Below are 13,765 nucleotides of genomic sequence, written 5' to 3'. Positions count from 1 at the left end.
GGTCTTATCTTGATAAAAAACGTGAAACCATAAACACTTATGAACTTCATTAACATACGACAACTACTGAACATCAGATTCCTGACTTATGACAGGTGCAAACAGTTGCAGCGGGTTTAAACGTTTTAATGGTACCAAACCTTCATCCTTATTTGAAACAATAGTGTAACATGACAACTTAGCCAGACACACTATAAAATATCAATTGATATGGCTTTACTCATTCAAAAGACATATTAATACGAGTGAACATACACTGAAGTCAAATATATATAAAGTTAAAATCTTATGGAAGGGTAAGTTTCTCACGTCATCATGGATTAATTGTTTGGATCTACATAAAACAAAGATAGTACTCATCCTCAATGTCATTATGAGAAAACCGTTTCGATCCCAATACTACGGTAGATATTATTAAATCAACTGGTTAATTATATCGGTATATTTCTGATATGCTTCCCTTTCATGAATGTGACCTACCGAATTAGACAATTTACCGGGTTTGTAATCACATAAGCAACGCGACGGGTGCCATATGTGGAGCAGAATCTGCTTACCCTTCCCGAGCACCTAATATCACCGCTAGATGTTGGTGGGGTTCGTGTTGTTTATTCTTTGGTTTTCTATGTTGTGTCATGTGTACTATTGTTTGTCTGTTTGTCTTTTCATTTTTAGCCATGGCGTTGTCAGTTTATTTTCGATTTATGAGTTTGACTGTCCCTCTGGTACTTTTCGTTCCTCTTTTATAACTCTTATCATCTAATTTGCATTTCGTTTATCATGTTAATATATTTTTTTAACAATTAAAAAAATAGAATATTTATTTTATAATATCTTACACACCCTATGATTTATTATGAAGAGATATGATGTTGCTACTCCAAGTGTGTTATTTTCTTAAAATTGCATTTCTACCAAGACAATGAACTGAATGAACAAGACTATGAATTCTGAAACTAAACGGGAGTTGCCTGGTAAACGTTGAAAATTTATTTGAAATTTGACGTAGTCATCTTTAGTTTCAGGGACCAGATGAGATGGTCGTGCCCATATGTGGCGTCAGTTTTCAAATTTGAATGTTTGTGAATACACAAACACTGTCAAAAAGTCTACATGTGATGCCAAAAAATAATTGGATGGATATCGGTTGGTCATCTGATCTCTACTCATATAATCCACATGACTATTTTATCTCTATACTGGCACTAGTATAATTTCTAGAAATACAGGGATGCAAAGTAAATAATAATTAGACCCCTAGTTTACAAACGTATCAATGTTTGCCGTTCACAACTGTTTTTACGAATTCTGATTCTTATACTTGTTGAATATGGATGCATATAAAATGTGTTGTAAAAGAGGACGTGTTTTCTATATCTAGTTTTAATGACAACATTCCAGCAAAACACAAGCTAACCACACATGTAATCTATTAACCAATATAAGGTAGCCCCAATATTATCAAAATTTAACACACATCTCATTTTGATGGCTTCTCAATGCTCTTCAACATTGTACTTGTTTGGCTTTAGAACCACTTTGATCTGAGCGTCACTGATGAGTCTTATTTAGACGAAACGCGCGTCTGGCGTATTAAATTATAATCCTGGTACCTTTGAAAACTTTTTACACCACTAGGTCGATGCCACTGCTGGTGGACGTTTCGTCCCCGATGTTATCACTAGCCCAGTAGTCAGCACTTCGGTGTTGACATGAATATCAATTATATGGTAATTTTTTTTTTAAATTTCCTGTGTATAAAACTTTGGATATTTGGAAAAATTAAGGATTTTCTTATCCCAGGAATATATTACCTTAGGCGTATTTGGCACAACTTTTTTTGAATTTTGGCTACACCATGCTCTTCAACATTGTACTTGTTTGGCTTTAGAACCAATTTTATTTGAGCGTTACTGATGAGTCTTATTTAGACGAAACGCACGTCTGGCGTATTAAATCATAATCCTGATACCTTTGATAACTTTTTGTATGTTAAAAAGCGGAGAGAAAGATACAATTGGCATAATCAAATTTAGGTCTGAAAAAAAGATAGCGCCATAACAAACAAAACAAAAAAAAAAGCAAAACAAAACAAAATAAATGGGAATGTTTCCATATGACTCAGATGATCCCTTGTATATTTAAAGTTATAAAGAGACATAACTCAGGAACTGTCAAAGTGATGCTACCCTAATTTGTACTTGATTTGAGTTTTGTGGTGATAAGCATTGCCTATACGTTTCATAATATTTAGTTGAGGCAAACTTAACGACGGGGACATAAAAAAAAATAAATACGAAAAAGACCAAAATTCAAACAGCATAGCACCCGTCAATTTAAATTTTAACTGATATATTTCAAACTACCTGTTATGATGACCAGTTTGATAAAGTTGTAGAATTATGCTCAAATTGAAAATCATTGTATAATTAAAGTGAAGACAATTAACCCCAGTTGATTGATTCCAACACCCATGATGTCATTTGAATTAGAAGTGAAACAATCTCATATGTCTCAGTTGTTGGGGCTCTGTCCATTTACTGTCCTGATTTGAGATTTCGACCACTGTTAATTCGGATTTTAGTGTTGTAATGTTGCAGCAGGTAGCGAATTAACAGTAGTCGAAAAGTTTTCACCTCCAATTTGGAGAAAATGGATAATTTTTCAAAAAGCAAGGTAATATTAGAAAGTTCAGGAGGCAATACTTTGAAAGGATGATATACAGTTTAACTAAAATGACAAAGATATATTCAAAGCTCAATTAATACACGCAATCAATTTTTCAGATTTATTATATGATATTTTCAAGGTAAAACCCTTCCTTATTTACACTTTATATACTGAACTGATTTATGATGTATTGCCCAAGTGGACGATATCGATAATAGAAAGAAAGAATAAATGATGACGAATAATAAGTCTGTGTATACGAAACGTAATGTTTTGCGTAATAAATGATAATCTTGGTATCTTTGACGACATTTTTAGATTTCCTGTTAACAAAACTTTGAATTTTTCGAAAAACTAAGGATTTTCCTATCCCAGGCATAGATAACCTTAGCTGTATTTGGCACAACTTTTTGGAATTTTGGATCCTCAATGCTCTTCAACTTTGTACTTGTTTGGCTTTATACATATTTTGATATGAGCGTCACTGATGAGTCTTATGTAGACGAAACGCGCGTCTGGCGTACTAAATATTAATCCTGGTCCTTTGATAATTAATTAGACAACCAATTCTTTTTTCATTTTCATATCTCATATATCATCAAGGTATATAATGCAAATGTGTTTACATAGAAAACTATTCTATCTTTGTAGTGTTGTCAATCTTAAAATCGGTAAAATGAATAACAAATAGTAAATTTTATTACATCGACAGGCCTGAATTATATATATCAAAACAATGACAATTAAATGTTTGAAATATAAAATAACTGTAATATCAAACGTCAAGTTAACTCATCATAGATACCAGCTGGTTGAAATTTTGTATTTGCGCCAGACGCAAGGAAAATTCAAAACGGAAAGTCCCGTACCTAATGGCAAAATCAAAAATTCAAACACACAAAACGAATGCTGTTTCCGCCAAACTTAAAAGGGTAAGGTCAATGTCACTTTGATTAATTTCACACCTAGGCCATTCAAAGACCTAAGAATTACTTTAATCACAAATATATTCTTACTGATTGTTCTCTGTGCAAAATAACCTTTCAGTCATATCCTTTCAATAGTTAAATGTTCAATAATTCATTACGTTTGATTAGAATCAATCTTTACAGAGATAACTGAAAACATTACACAGAAGACGGCGCTGTCTTGTATCAAGTTTATATATATTTTAAAAGTTCTTTCTATATTAACACCAACATTAGAACCTTTGATTTTTGTGTTTATTTAGTTCATACGTAATTATCTCTTTACATGCATGATTGATCTTTCTGGGCCTTAGTCCGATTTAAAGTTAATCAACTCAAATAAAATTTCACAGTATTTGGGAAATGCGGAACAGCATGTTTGGATCCAATTTGCATGTGAAATGTATCTTATTCTAGTGAACAGTAACACATTTTCATGTCATCATATTTATTTTAAAAGATTTATTATGTTATTTTTGAAAGTTCAAAAAACCGCTGAGGTATACTATAACATTATTCAAAATAGGTGTTTAAATTTTGATTGAAATAATGATAAAGGAAGGAGTCATTTAACTAATCTGTTGTTTAAGAATACACCCGATGATATTACGATTACATTTAAATTTTAAATTGAAACAATTGTATCCAACCGTCATTTTTAGGTCGTCCGACCCTTTAGATAGGGCATTATTCTATGTACAATCATTCAATAATACATCTCAATTCTGGTTCTTTGTTAAAATGCAGATACATGTTTATCCTGTTTGAATGTTTGTGTTTAGTATAATGGTTGACGGAAATGTCTAAACTCTGTGTGGTTGTTTGTGGATGTCTTTTTCTTTTGTTGAAAGGTATGTAAGGACTTTGAATAGAATGAAAGTTTATTGAATTTTGATCACCGGTATACTACTGTTGCCTTTATTGATGTATATTCAACGTCTCTGAAGTAATTGTTATAAATCGTAAAAAGAAATGATATTCAAAGATCCAGACTATAGGTTTTTAGTAGATGTTTGATGGAAAGTTACCTCTATTAAAGAAGACTAGTAACTCCATTTTGAATTATTCTGAAGATTCCTTATCCAGACAAAAAGCAATTAAAAGAAGTCTTAAGACTTTCTCCTGTATATTTCGGGAAATGACTGTTGAAACAGCTCTCCATCCTCTTTATAGATTTGAATATAGATTAAATCATTTGTAATTTTAATTATTTACGTCGAACGGTATAAAAATATACTTCATTTCAAAATCCAGGATTTAACACTGAAAGATAGACAAATTTGAATGTAAAGGAGTCCATATAACGTATCAAAACTATTTTTTAAAGAATTTTTAATTATTACAGTTGATTCTTTCCTGGAAATATTCCAAAAATAGATTCAAATCTTTGTCAACAATTCTTCAGAGAAATATTTTTTAATCTCTTAGTTTCAGAATAAATGGTTGCCAGATAATTTTTATATACATATTACAATTAGAAGAATTCAAAACAACAATGTACACATGATTTATTTGTTTTACACAGTTTGATTTTGAAGAAAGGTCGACATAGTTAGTTACACACATTATTATTATTAACACAGTTTTATATTAATATTCTTGTAATTGTTATAAAATATATCAAATTACATAATAAGAAACTTAATCTAAATTTATATCCATTCTTTTTTTTAGAAATTTACCTTTGACTTTACTTTTTGTGGCATGGATCCATTCATGTTACAGACACACACTTCGTTATTTTATAAAGCTGTTTTTGTGTACTGTCCTTAATTAATTTGTTGTTCGTTGTTATTATGTGGTTAACATGTCGAAATATACTATAATACTATTTATTTATATATTTATCTTCTCTGGTGCGTTTTCATTTATTTGTGCTGTATTCCCGTCATAAAATGTTGTCATTTCACCAGATATTTAACGTTGCCATTAAGGGCGGAGGTTTGGCCAGTCACAAAACCAGGTTCAGCCCATCAATTTTTCTTATAGTTTGTTTCTATGTATGTTGCATTGTTTTTTGTTTTTGTTGCACTTTTATGTTCTGCTATTTCGTTGTTTTCCTCTGATAGTTGATGTTGTTCGGTTTTAGTTTGTAAGAAGGGTTTGTTTTCTCTCAATCGGTTTATGACTTTTGAACAGCGGTAAACTACTGTTGCCTTTATTTATCTTAAAGTTGCAATTTACCCCACCTGCTCCAATGTTTCATTTGTTATCTATCTAATTCGTAAATCACAGATTCCTGAAATAAGATATTTTAAAAACTAGTTTCGATAAATACATGATGAAAGAAAGCACCAAGGTTACAATTCCCTCAGACAACTACTCAGGCTGCTTCGTTTTCATGATATAGTTTCTCTCGTGTTTATGTAGTTATAATGTGGGTAACCGCGTTTCTGATGAAGTATAAATATTGAGAAAAAAATTGTTATTAAAAAAATTATTATTTTACTTTTTTTTTTTTTTATCGATTATGACTAAAAAAGTTGCATTTGTCGGTATTTTTTTTTTCACAGTATAAGGTATAAAACAACTAATTCTGCCCGACCAAAAAGAACAAACAAGGAGGTAGAACATTTTTTAACCAAAATAGCTGTAACAATGTCGATAAGTAAAATACTTGGGTAAATTTGGTATCAAAGCCTAAAGACTTGGGATCACAATAGAAGCCTTGTGAAAAGTTAGTCTTGTTAAAAAAAGAATTAGGAAATTAAGACAGGAAAGCATAGTCTTTCTGTTGCTTAGATCTGAAGTACCTGTTTTTGTACCACACAACTTCCGTGAACCAGTCTGCTCTAATACGCAGTGAAATGAATATTGTTTTTTTAGAACACATCTAACTGTTGAGAGTGAAGAAATATTGTAATTAACGTGTAATAGTATTAAAATTTGTTTCTCTAATGATTGTGTCCTTCACTTTCAAAGATTTGCAGAACGTTGTGTTCTTTATATTTGACGTCTTCACACATGGTCGCCTTTTTGCATGACGTCACAATAATAAATTCAAGAAAAACCAAGAAAACTTCACGTCTTAATTAAATTTCGACCAATCATTTGCCGAAAACAATTATTATAATTTATTATAACAATTATTTATATTTAGGAACTTCGACGTTAGAACTGAAATCATACTCTGCATGTTACGGCATATTATTTGAAAACTTCCTCCAACCATCATGTTCGACTGGAGAGAAAATGGCTGTCGTTGGTCTCACTGCCTTGGCAAAAGAACTGAGTACATCATGTCCAATACAAGTTACAACACCGAATACTGTACCAGAAACATGCTGTCAATATGACCCGATAGACTGTTCTATACGTTACATAGGGGACACATACAGAAAATATTATAAACAGTGCAACGGCAACGTTGGGTGCACCATACAAGTATCATGGGTAAATGCAAATTGTAATCAGACTGTTTATCTGGAGAGAACCAATTACATGAAGATGGATTATTATTGTATATCAAGTAAGTCACAAAAAAGATTGATCTACACATGTAAATGTCTTTTGATTTTCTTGCACGAATGTAACTGTGCCATATGCAAAAAGAGGTGTAATCATTAAACGACATGAATAATGTGATATGCCCCTATTGACAAGTAAAACCAGACTGATTTTGAGTATTGTTGTATTATTCAAGTATTCACCAATTACATGATTTTGATACAATATGGTACTTACTTTTAAAAGTTGACAATATAGAAGAACACGGCATTCCATTTTAAGCAAGAAATGTTTAAGCGACAGTCATTTTTGCGTCTTGCTATCTTTTAGTTTTGTACACTGAACAACACTCACACCAATGACAAGCTTTATACGTAAGCTGAACACATTTTGATTACTTTTTATAGAGACGCCTTTTAAATATCTGACACTTTATTTTCAAATACTTATTTATTACAATCATTGTATACGTTTAAAGTAAACTCATCATAGATACCAGGACTTAATTTTGTATATACGCCAGACGCGCGTTTCGTCTACAAAAGTCTCATCAGTGACGCTCGAATCCGAAAAAAGGTAAAAAGGCCAAATAAAGAAGATTTTAGGTATAAATGGATGAGATAGCACCCACACAACATAAAGACTTATAGGAGCTACTTCAATACACGACTGTATATATAATATAAGTTTTCAATCGCCTAGGAACTGTAAAGCCTCTGTCACACCTTACCGGATAGCACGAACGGACGCCTAACGGATGAAAATAAAAGGTGTCCGTTGACAAAATTGTTATCCGTTGGGAGTCCGTTGATGTTCTGACCGAATAAAACGGAAGTGTAACGAATGCATAACGGACACACACCGGATATGCAAAGTACGAGAAACGGAAACGTACCGGACAGAACGGATGTCGAACATACATCCAACGGCCGAGTACCGCATACAACGGACACCTAACGGAAGCGTACCGGATAAAACGGATGAACAAGATATACGGAAAAATCAAAGGCGACAATAATAATACATGTAAATCGTATAAATATTCAAAATGTTTCTGTGTAGCTGGTTTTGGTTTGTTCTTCAGAATTCCGCCAGAGGTCAGTGTCTGGCCTGAATAAGAACTGCTTGATTGTGAAGACGTGCCTGTACTCTAAGATCGATTATGAATAATAAGAATGCATGAACCTTAAGAAATCTGACAAACCAATAATTGGCATTTATCCGTTTCAGATCCGTTCATCATCCGTTTTATCCGTTATACGTCCGGTAGAAGTCTGTTTCTCATCCGTTCAACATCCGATTTTTACGTTAAACGTCCGTTTGAAGTCCGTTGATGCATTTATCTTCCAGACCTTCAACGGATATATAACGGACACGTAACGGATACAAAACGGAAACGAAACGGATGAGTACCGTACAAAACGGACGCCTAACGGACGTTCAACGGACATTTTATCCGTTGGACGTCCGTTCAACGTTTTGAACATGCTCAAAATATTCCACCGGACAGAACGGACGTCGACGGATAAAACGTACGATTAACGGACATGCAACGGATATGGACGGACGTCTAACGGATAAAAACGGACGTCTAACGGACATGAACGGATTGAAAAAAAGTTATCCGTTAGGCGTCCGTTCGAGCTATCCGGTAAGGTGTAACCGAGGCTTAACAGAAATACATGAAATAGAAAATACTTTTATTTCCCTAAATGAATATGTGTATTGTTATTCTAAAAGCGAATGAATAAAGAAACAGAAGCCTACAAAGATCTTTCTTTCTAAAAACATAGAAAGTGTTGTCATCTCACCAGTTCTAACATGTTCTTGATAACTTGGAACTATTTATCTTTTTTTCAGATCAAGGTCTAGACCCTTGTTCAAGTTTAAACACAAAAGACAGCCGAGTTTTTCTATGGAACCCTGGATTCCCTTCATCCCCTCTAACAGGATCGACAGCCTGCACATGCTCCATTGAGGCTTCGTGTGATTCTACTGTAAGGTTAACAGCACTAGACCTTAGACTGGGTTCCAGTACTGCTTGTAATCAAAGTATAACAATAACTGATGGAGCTACAGTACTGGCATTTGACTGTAATGATAACAATGATTACCTACCTACCACGCTTTATGTTAGTACCTCTCACTTCATACAGATACAGATCAATAGTTTCTTAGAAACACCAGATGGATATTATTTTATATTACTTGAAGGTACTTTACACATTATACTGTATATCCTCTATTTTTGTCAAGTGATATATGTACACGACATCCGCATTTAATATAACGTGGATGATTATATATCATCGCGCATTTTTTTCCCTCGCATATGACTACATAAAAGAATTGAATATTACAAACTGAATCCACCTCGAAGTAGAATGGAAAGGATTTAAAGCTTTTATGTTTAAAAATTTCCAAGAAAATTTAGCTGGAATACTGTACCAAATCTATAGCACTTTAAAACGTATGTTTTGATTTTTACTTCGTTACTTTAAAAAAGACAAATAAAGTCAATAGTAGTATACAGCTGTTTAAAAGTCATAAATCGATTGAGAGAAAAAAATCCAGGTAACAACACTAGTTACTCAAACACATCCTGATTCCAACCAAAACAAACATGTTTGTTTTTTTCTAAATGTAGATTTTCCATATCTGATTGGTTACTTCATTTAAGCATAATTTATTCTCTTTGTGAATGATTTTATGTCACAACTTACTCAATGTTCAACTATTCTCTTGTATAATGCTTGCACTGCGGAAACATCATCCGTACTTAGCATTGTAGTCATAGGAAATATGTATTTTTTTATTTATTCGTGGTGAAATTATTTAACATGTCATATTCTTTCCTTTCATACAATTAGATTATTACATAGTTTCCTAGTTTTAAAATATTGGACTTGTTCTTCAGATAATAATTATCCTGATTTAATTGTTATAAGTTTATATTTTTTTTCTTATCAAATTGTTTTAAATTAATGTGCTTTAGGTTTTAACTGTATATAGTGATTTGTGGAAAGTCATTCCATTTGTTTTGTTTTTCTTTTTTTTTCTTGTTTCTGCATGGTTTTAGTGGCAGATTTTTTACATACATATTTATAGGTCGCGCTTTCTTTTTATCTTTTATAAGTCTTGCATCTCCTTTCATATTTTACACATAATCTTCGTAGTAATTGCATGATATTTAGAAGTTTAGGAAACTATTTGCATTATTTTTCGTGTTTAATTTGATTTTTTTTAACAGGAACATCTCCAGGTGCAGAATTAACATTATCGTGTGCCAGTACAGCGCAATCTACACCTGTTGTACCTTCCACTAGTTTACCAGTTTGTCCAAGTACCGATATCACAACTGAGAGTACAACTGAGCCGCAAGAAACTACAACAGGAGATAAATTCAGTTCAGCTGTTCTGATTTCATCAGTTAAAAGCACCACCGTCGAGTCAGAAACATCTACTTCTGTTGTTCGCACAGACTCTTCAACAAATGACGTCAACACCATTGTGTATACTACCGGCGGGAAAACAATTACTGCTGGTACAGGCACAGAAATGGAAGTTTCCAGGGCAAGTGAAATCACAATGACAACAACCGGTGGAACAAAAGGGACTGCAGAAACAATAACAGAATTGAATGCAGCTACAACTAATGAAATAACAAGACCAAGTGGGATGCAAACAAAGGGAACTTTGGCAATGATATTGAATACAACAGACAACACTAATTCAAAACCAACCACCTTGAAAACAACGACCAATACTTCAATAACAAAACCAATTTTTGTTTCTCTTGGATGGACATCTACGGAAAAAGACATAAGTGCTAATGTAACTTTTACGACATTATCCTCAGTCAGTGAGAGTTTACAAACGACAACTTCTCGTTTAAATGAGCAGACGACACATACAAATGTCACAGATACTGACAACGAGGAAGCGTCACCAACTAGTAGCAAGTGTAAGTAATCACGGTAATTAGTAGCAAGTGTACGTAATCATGGCAACGAGTAATATGTGGTAGTAATCATGGTAAAAACTAAAAAGTGTAAGTAGTCGTGACAAAGAGAGGCAATAGTTTAGTGATCATGATAAAGAGAGGTAAGAAATCCTGATTAACAGTAGCAAGTGCAACTAATTATGGTTAAGAGAAGTAAGTAATAATGTTAAAATGTAGTATGCGTTAGTAGTCATGTAACAAGAAACAAGAGTAAGTATTCAGGGTTAAAAGTAGCAAGTGTAAGTAATCATGGTAAAATGTTGCCAGTATACTAGTTAGGGTAAAAAATTGTCAGTATAAGTTATCATTGTAAAAAGAAGAAAGTATATGTATTAATGGTGAAAAAGAACTAGTGTAAGTAGTCATGTTAAAAGTAGCAAGTGTTAGTAATCATGGTAAAAAAGTAGCAAGTGCACACAGTCATGGTAAAAATTAGCAAGTGCACGTAGTCATGGTAAAAAGTAGCAAGTGTAAATAATCAGGGATAAAAGAACACGAATGAAAGAGATATAGAGATATAGTGACAAAACAATAGCATTCGTTAAAATTCTTGGTACTTGTTTTTTCCGTAGATAGTGCTTACATGTTGTATTACCTATTCGAATGACTTAAACTACCTATGTACAATGTAGTATATGTTGAAGTATTAATATAAAGTGTTTAGACTAAAACAAAAATAATTATATATCGACAAGCTCAAAGACAAACTTGAAAAGTTATAAACAAAATATACAAAAACGACCCCCCACCCCAAAAAAAAAATAATCCCAACAAAACAAACAAATAAACAAACAAACGGTAACGTTTATACTCCGCTGGAACTCTGGTTATATCCTGCTAGATGTTATGTCCAATGAAATACATCCTTAGTTTGAGGCGTTGTTAGAGGATATATGTTCGTCTCTAAATAACTAAAGAAGTCAAATATTTACGACACAATTTATTCATCACATGGTCATAGGACATACAATTGTACTCGTCAAAGTTAACTATTGAAGACAGGACTTTTTAAACAGTAATATACATTTGCGAATATATCAATTTTTTAAAGTAATTTATTTTTCTTTCTGCTTTTAGCGACGATCATTGGAGTTTCAATTGTATTAATTGTGATATGTGCCTTGGTAATGGTGTTCTTTCTGCATAGAGATAAAATTAAAGAAAAGTGTTGTAAAAAGAAGGTAAGTGCAAACGATTTTCTAGTGGGGAAAACAATGAAACATTACGCAATCATGTATTTAGAAAAAAATAAGAGACAAAACACGGATAATGAATGTTTAAATAGATGTGTCTCATTTATTCAATTGTTTGACTGACATTCATCATTCAATCAGAGTTTACGACTGTTTATTTCTGAATAAAAAACCCAACACGTGCCCTCCATGACAATTGTTACAATGCGTATGAATATTCATAACAACACTACCAAAAAGATTGATTTCAAACGTTTCTCGTAGATTGTCTTTCTGGAACTAGAGATAAAACTAAAGAACAGTGAAAGTACAAAATAAGAAAAAATATAAGTCAACCATGTTTTCGGTTTTAAATTTATTCAACAAATAATAATTTTATAATTTTGTAGATTTCTGTAGAAACCAATGAAGATGTCAATCCGTTATACCATACTATATTTGATGAGAATTTTAATATTGAAAACAGAGCTAAGCCATTACAGCTTCCGCCTTTAATGCACCGATTAAATGAAGGACGTCAAAAAAACTTCAATGACAAGGAGTTAAAGAAAGACAAGAAAAGTAAGGAGACAAAATCTGGATTGGCTAATACACAAATTCCCAAAGAACAGTACGAAGGGTCGGGAATTGTTGCTGATAAACCTATCAAACCAAAGAAAAAGAAAAAGAAAAAGAAATTATCACAGATTTTGAAAGACAGTGAACCCGAGTATACTCCGAAGCCAAGATCTTACGGAAAGAGTACTTTTTCGCCTGACATCGGGAATTTTTTGGCGGATGTTGATGTGAATCACAGGTTCAGACGTACATCCGTTATAGATATAACTGATCCTCAAGGTCATTTAGAGAAATCTGTAGAGATCAATACTATAGTCAATGTTAAACCGCAAGATGCGTCGTCAAATATATGATATACAAACTATCATTCTTCCGCAAACAATTTTTGGGATATAAATGGATCTATCTGTCCGTAAATCCATCAGTCCGTCCGTCCGTTCCTTCCTCTGTTCGTTCATGTGTCTGTATGTTTGTTTGTCCGTGTGGTATGTCCGCGCAACTTCTCGTGAAGTGACTGGCTGAACTGGTATAAAAAAACATCCCACAGTTGTAGAATACTTCCTGGGGATCTGTACCAAGGAACGCAATCCCAATCCAAGAAAAGAAAATATTCGCATTTACTTTCTACGAGAAATTAATAGTATTGCAGGCCGGGGTTATAATTTGTAAGTTTCACTCACAGTTCTAGTTGATATTGTATTTATCTATTTCATTAAACCAATAAAAATCTCAAACATGTCTTGTAAATATGCGACAAGACGTTATCACAATACAGACATGTATATGATGAAACATGCGATATTTTATTTTGAAATATAGAGCGCCAGACGGGTATATTAAAGTTAACTAGGAATAATGAATCGATTCCCTCGTAGTTTTATTCCTGTTACAGCCGATTTCAATGAGTTTGTAGGAAAAGGTAATGT

The 13,765-nt window shown here is 32.9% G+C and overlaps 1 protein-coding gene across 2 annotated transcripts in view; it reads left to right on the top strand.

The window, feature by feature from the left end:
* Positions 1–13,597, top strand: part of LOC139491514 (uncharacterized) — a 42,272-nt gene extending 28,675 nt beyond the window's left edge. The window contains exons 1-6 of one of the 2 annotated variants that reach the window (XM_071279245.1): positions 4,320–4,489; positions 6,739–7,107; positions 8,946–9,299; positions 10,336–11,049; positions 12,166–12,269; positions 12,671–13,597. In XM_071279245.1, the coding sequence (XP_071135346.1) occupies positions 4,438–4,489; positions 6,739–7,107; positions 8,946–9,299; positions 10,336–11,049; positions 12,166–12,269; positions 12,671–13,192 (2,115 nt within the window). In that variant the 5' untranslated portion in view covers positions 4,320–4,437 and the 3' untranslated portion in view covers positions 13,193–13,597. Of the gene's footprint in view, positions 1–4,319; positions 4,490–6,738; positions 7,108–8,945; positions 9,300–10,335; positions 11,050–12,165; positions 12,270–12,670 lie in introns of those variants that run through there. The other variant, XM_071279246.1, reaches the window with a different exon arrangement.
* Positions 13,598–13,765: the final 168 nt, after the last annotated feature.

Source organism: Mytilus edulis, chromosome 10, assembly GCF_963676685.1.
Source record: "Mytilus edulis chromosome 10, xbMytEdul2.2, whole genome shotgun sequence".
NCBI lineage: Eukaryota > Metazoa > Mollusca > Bivalvia > Mytilida > Mytilidae > Mytilus > Mytilus edulis.
Note: the sequence above shows the minus strand (reverse complement) of the source record. Positions and strands in the feature narration are given on the sequence as shown.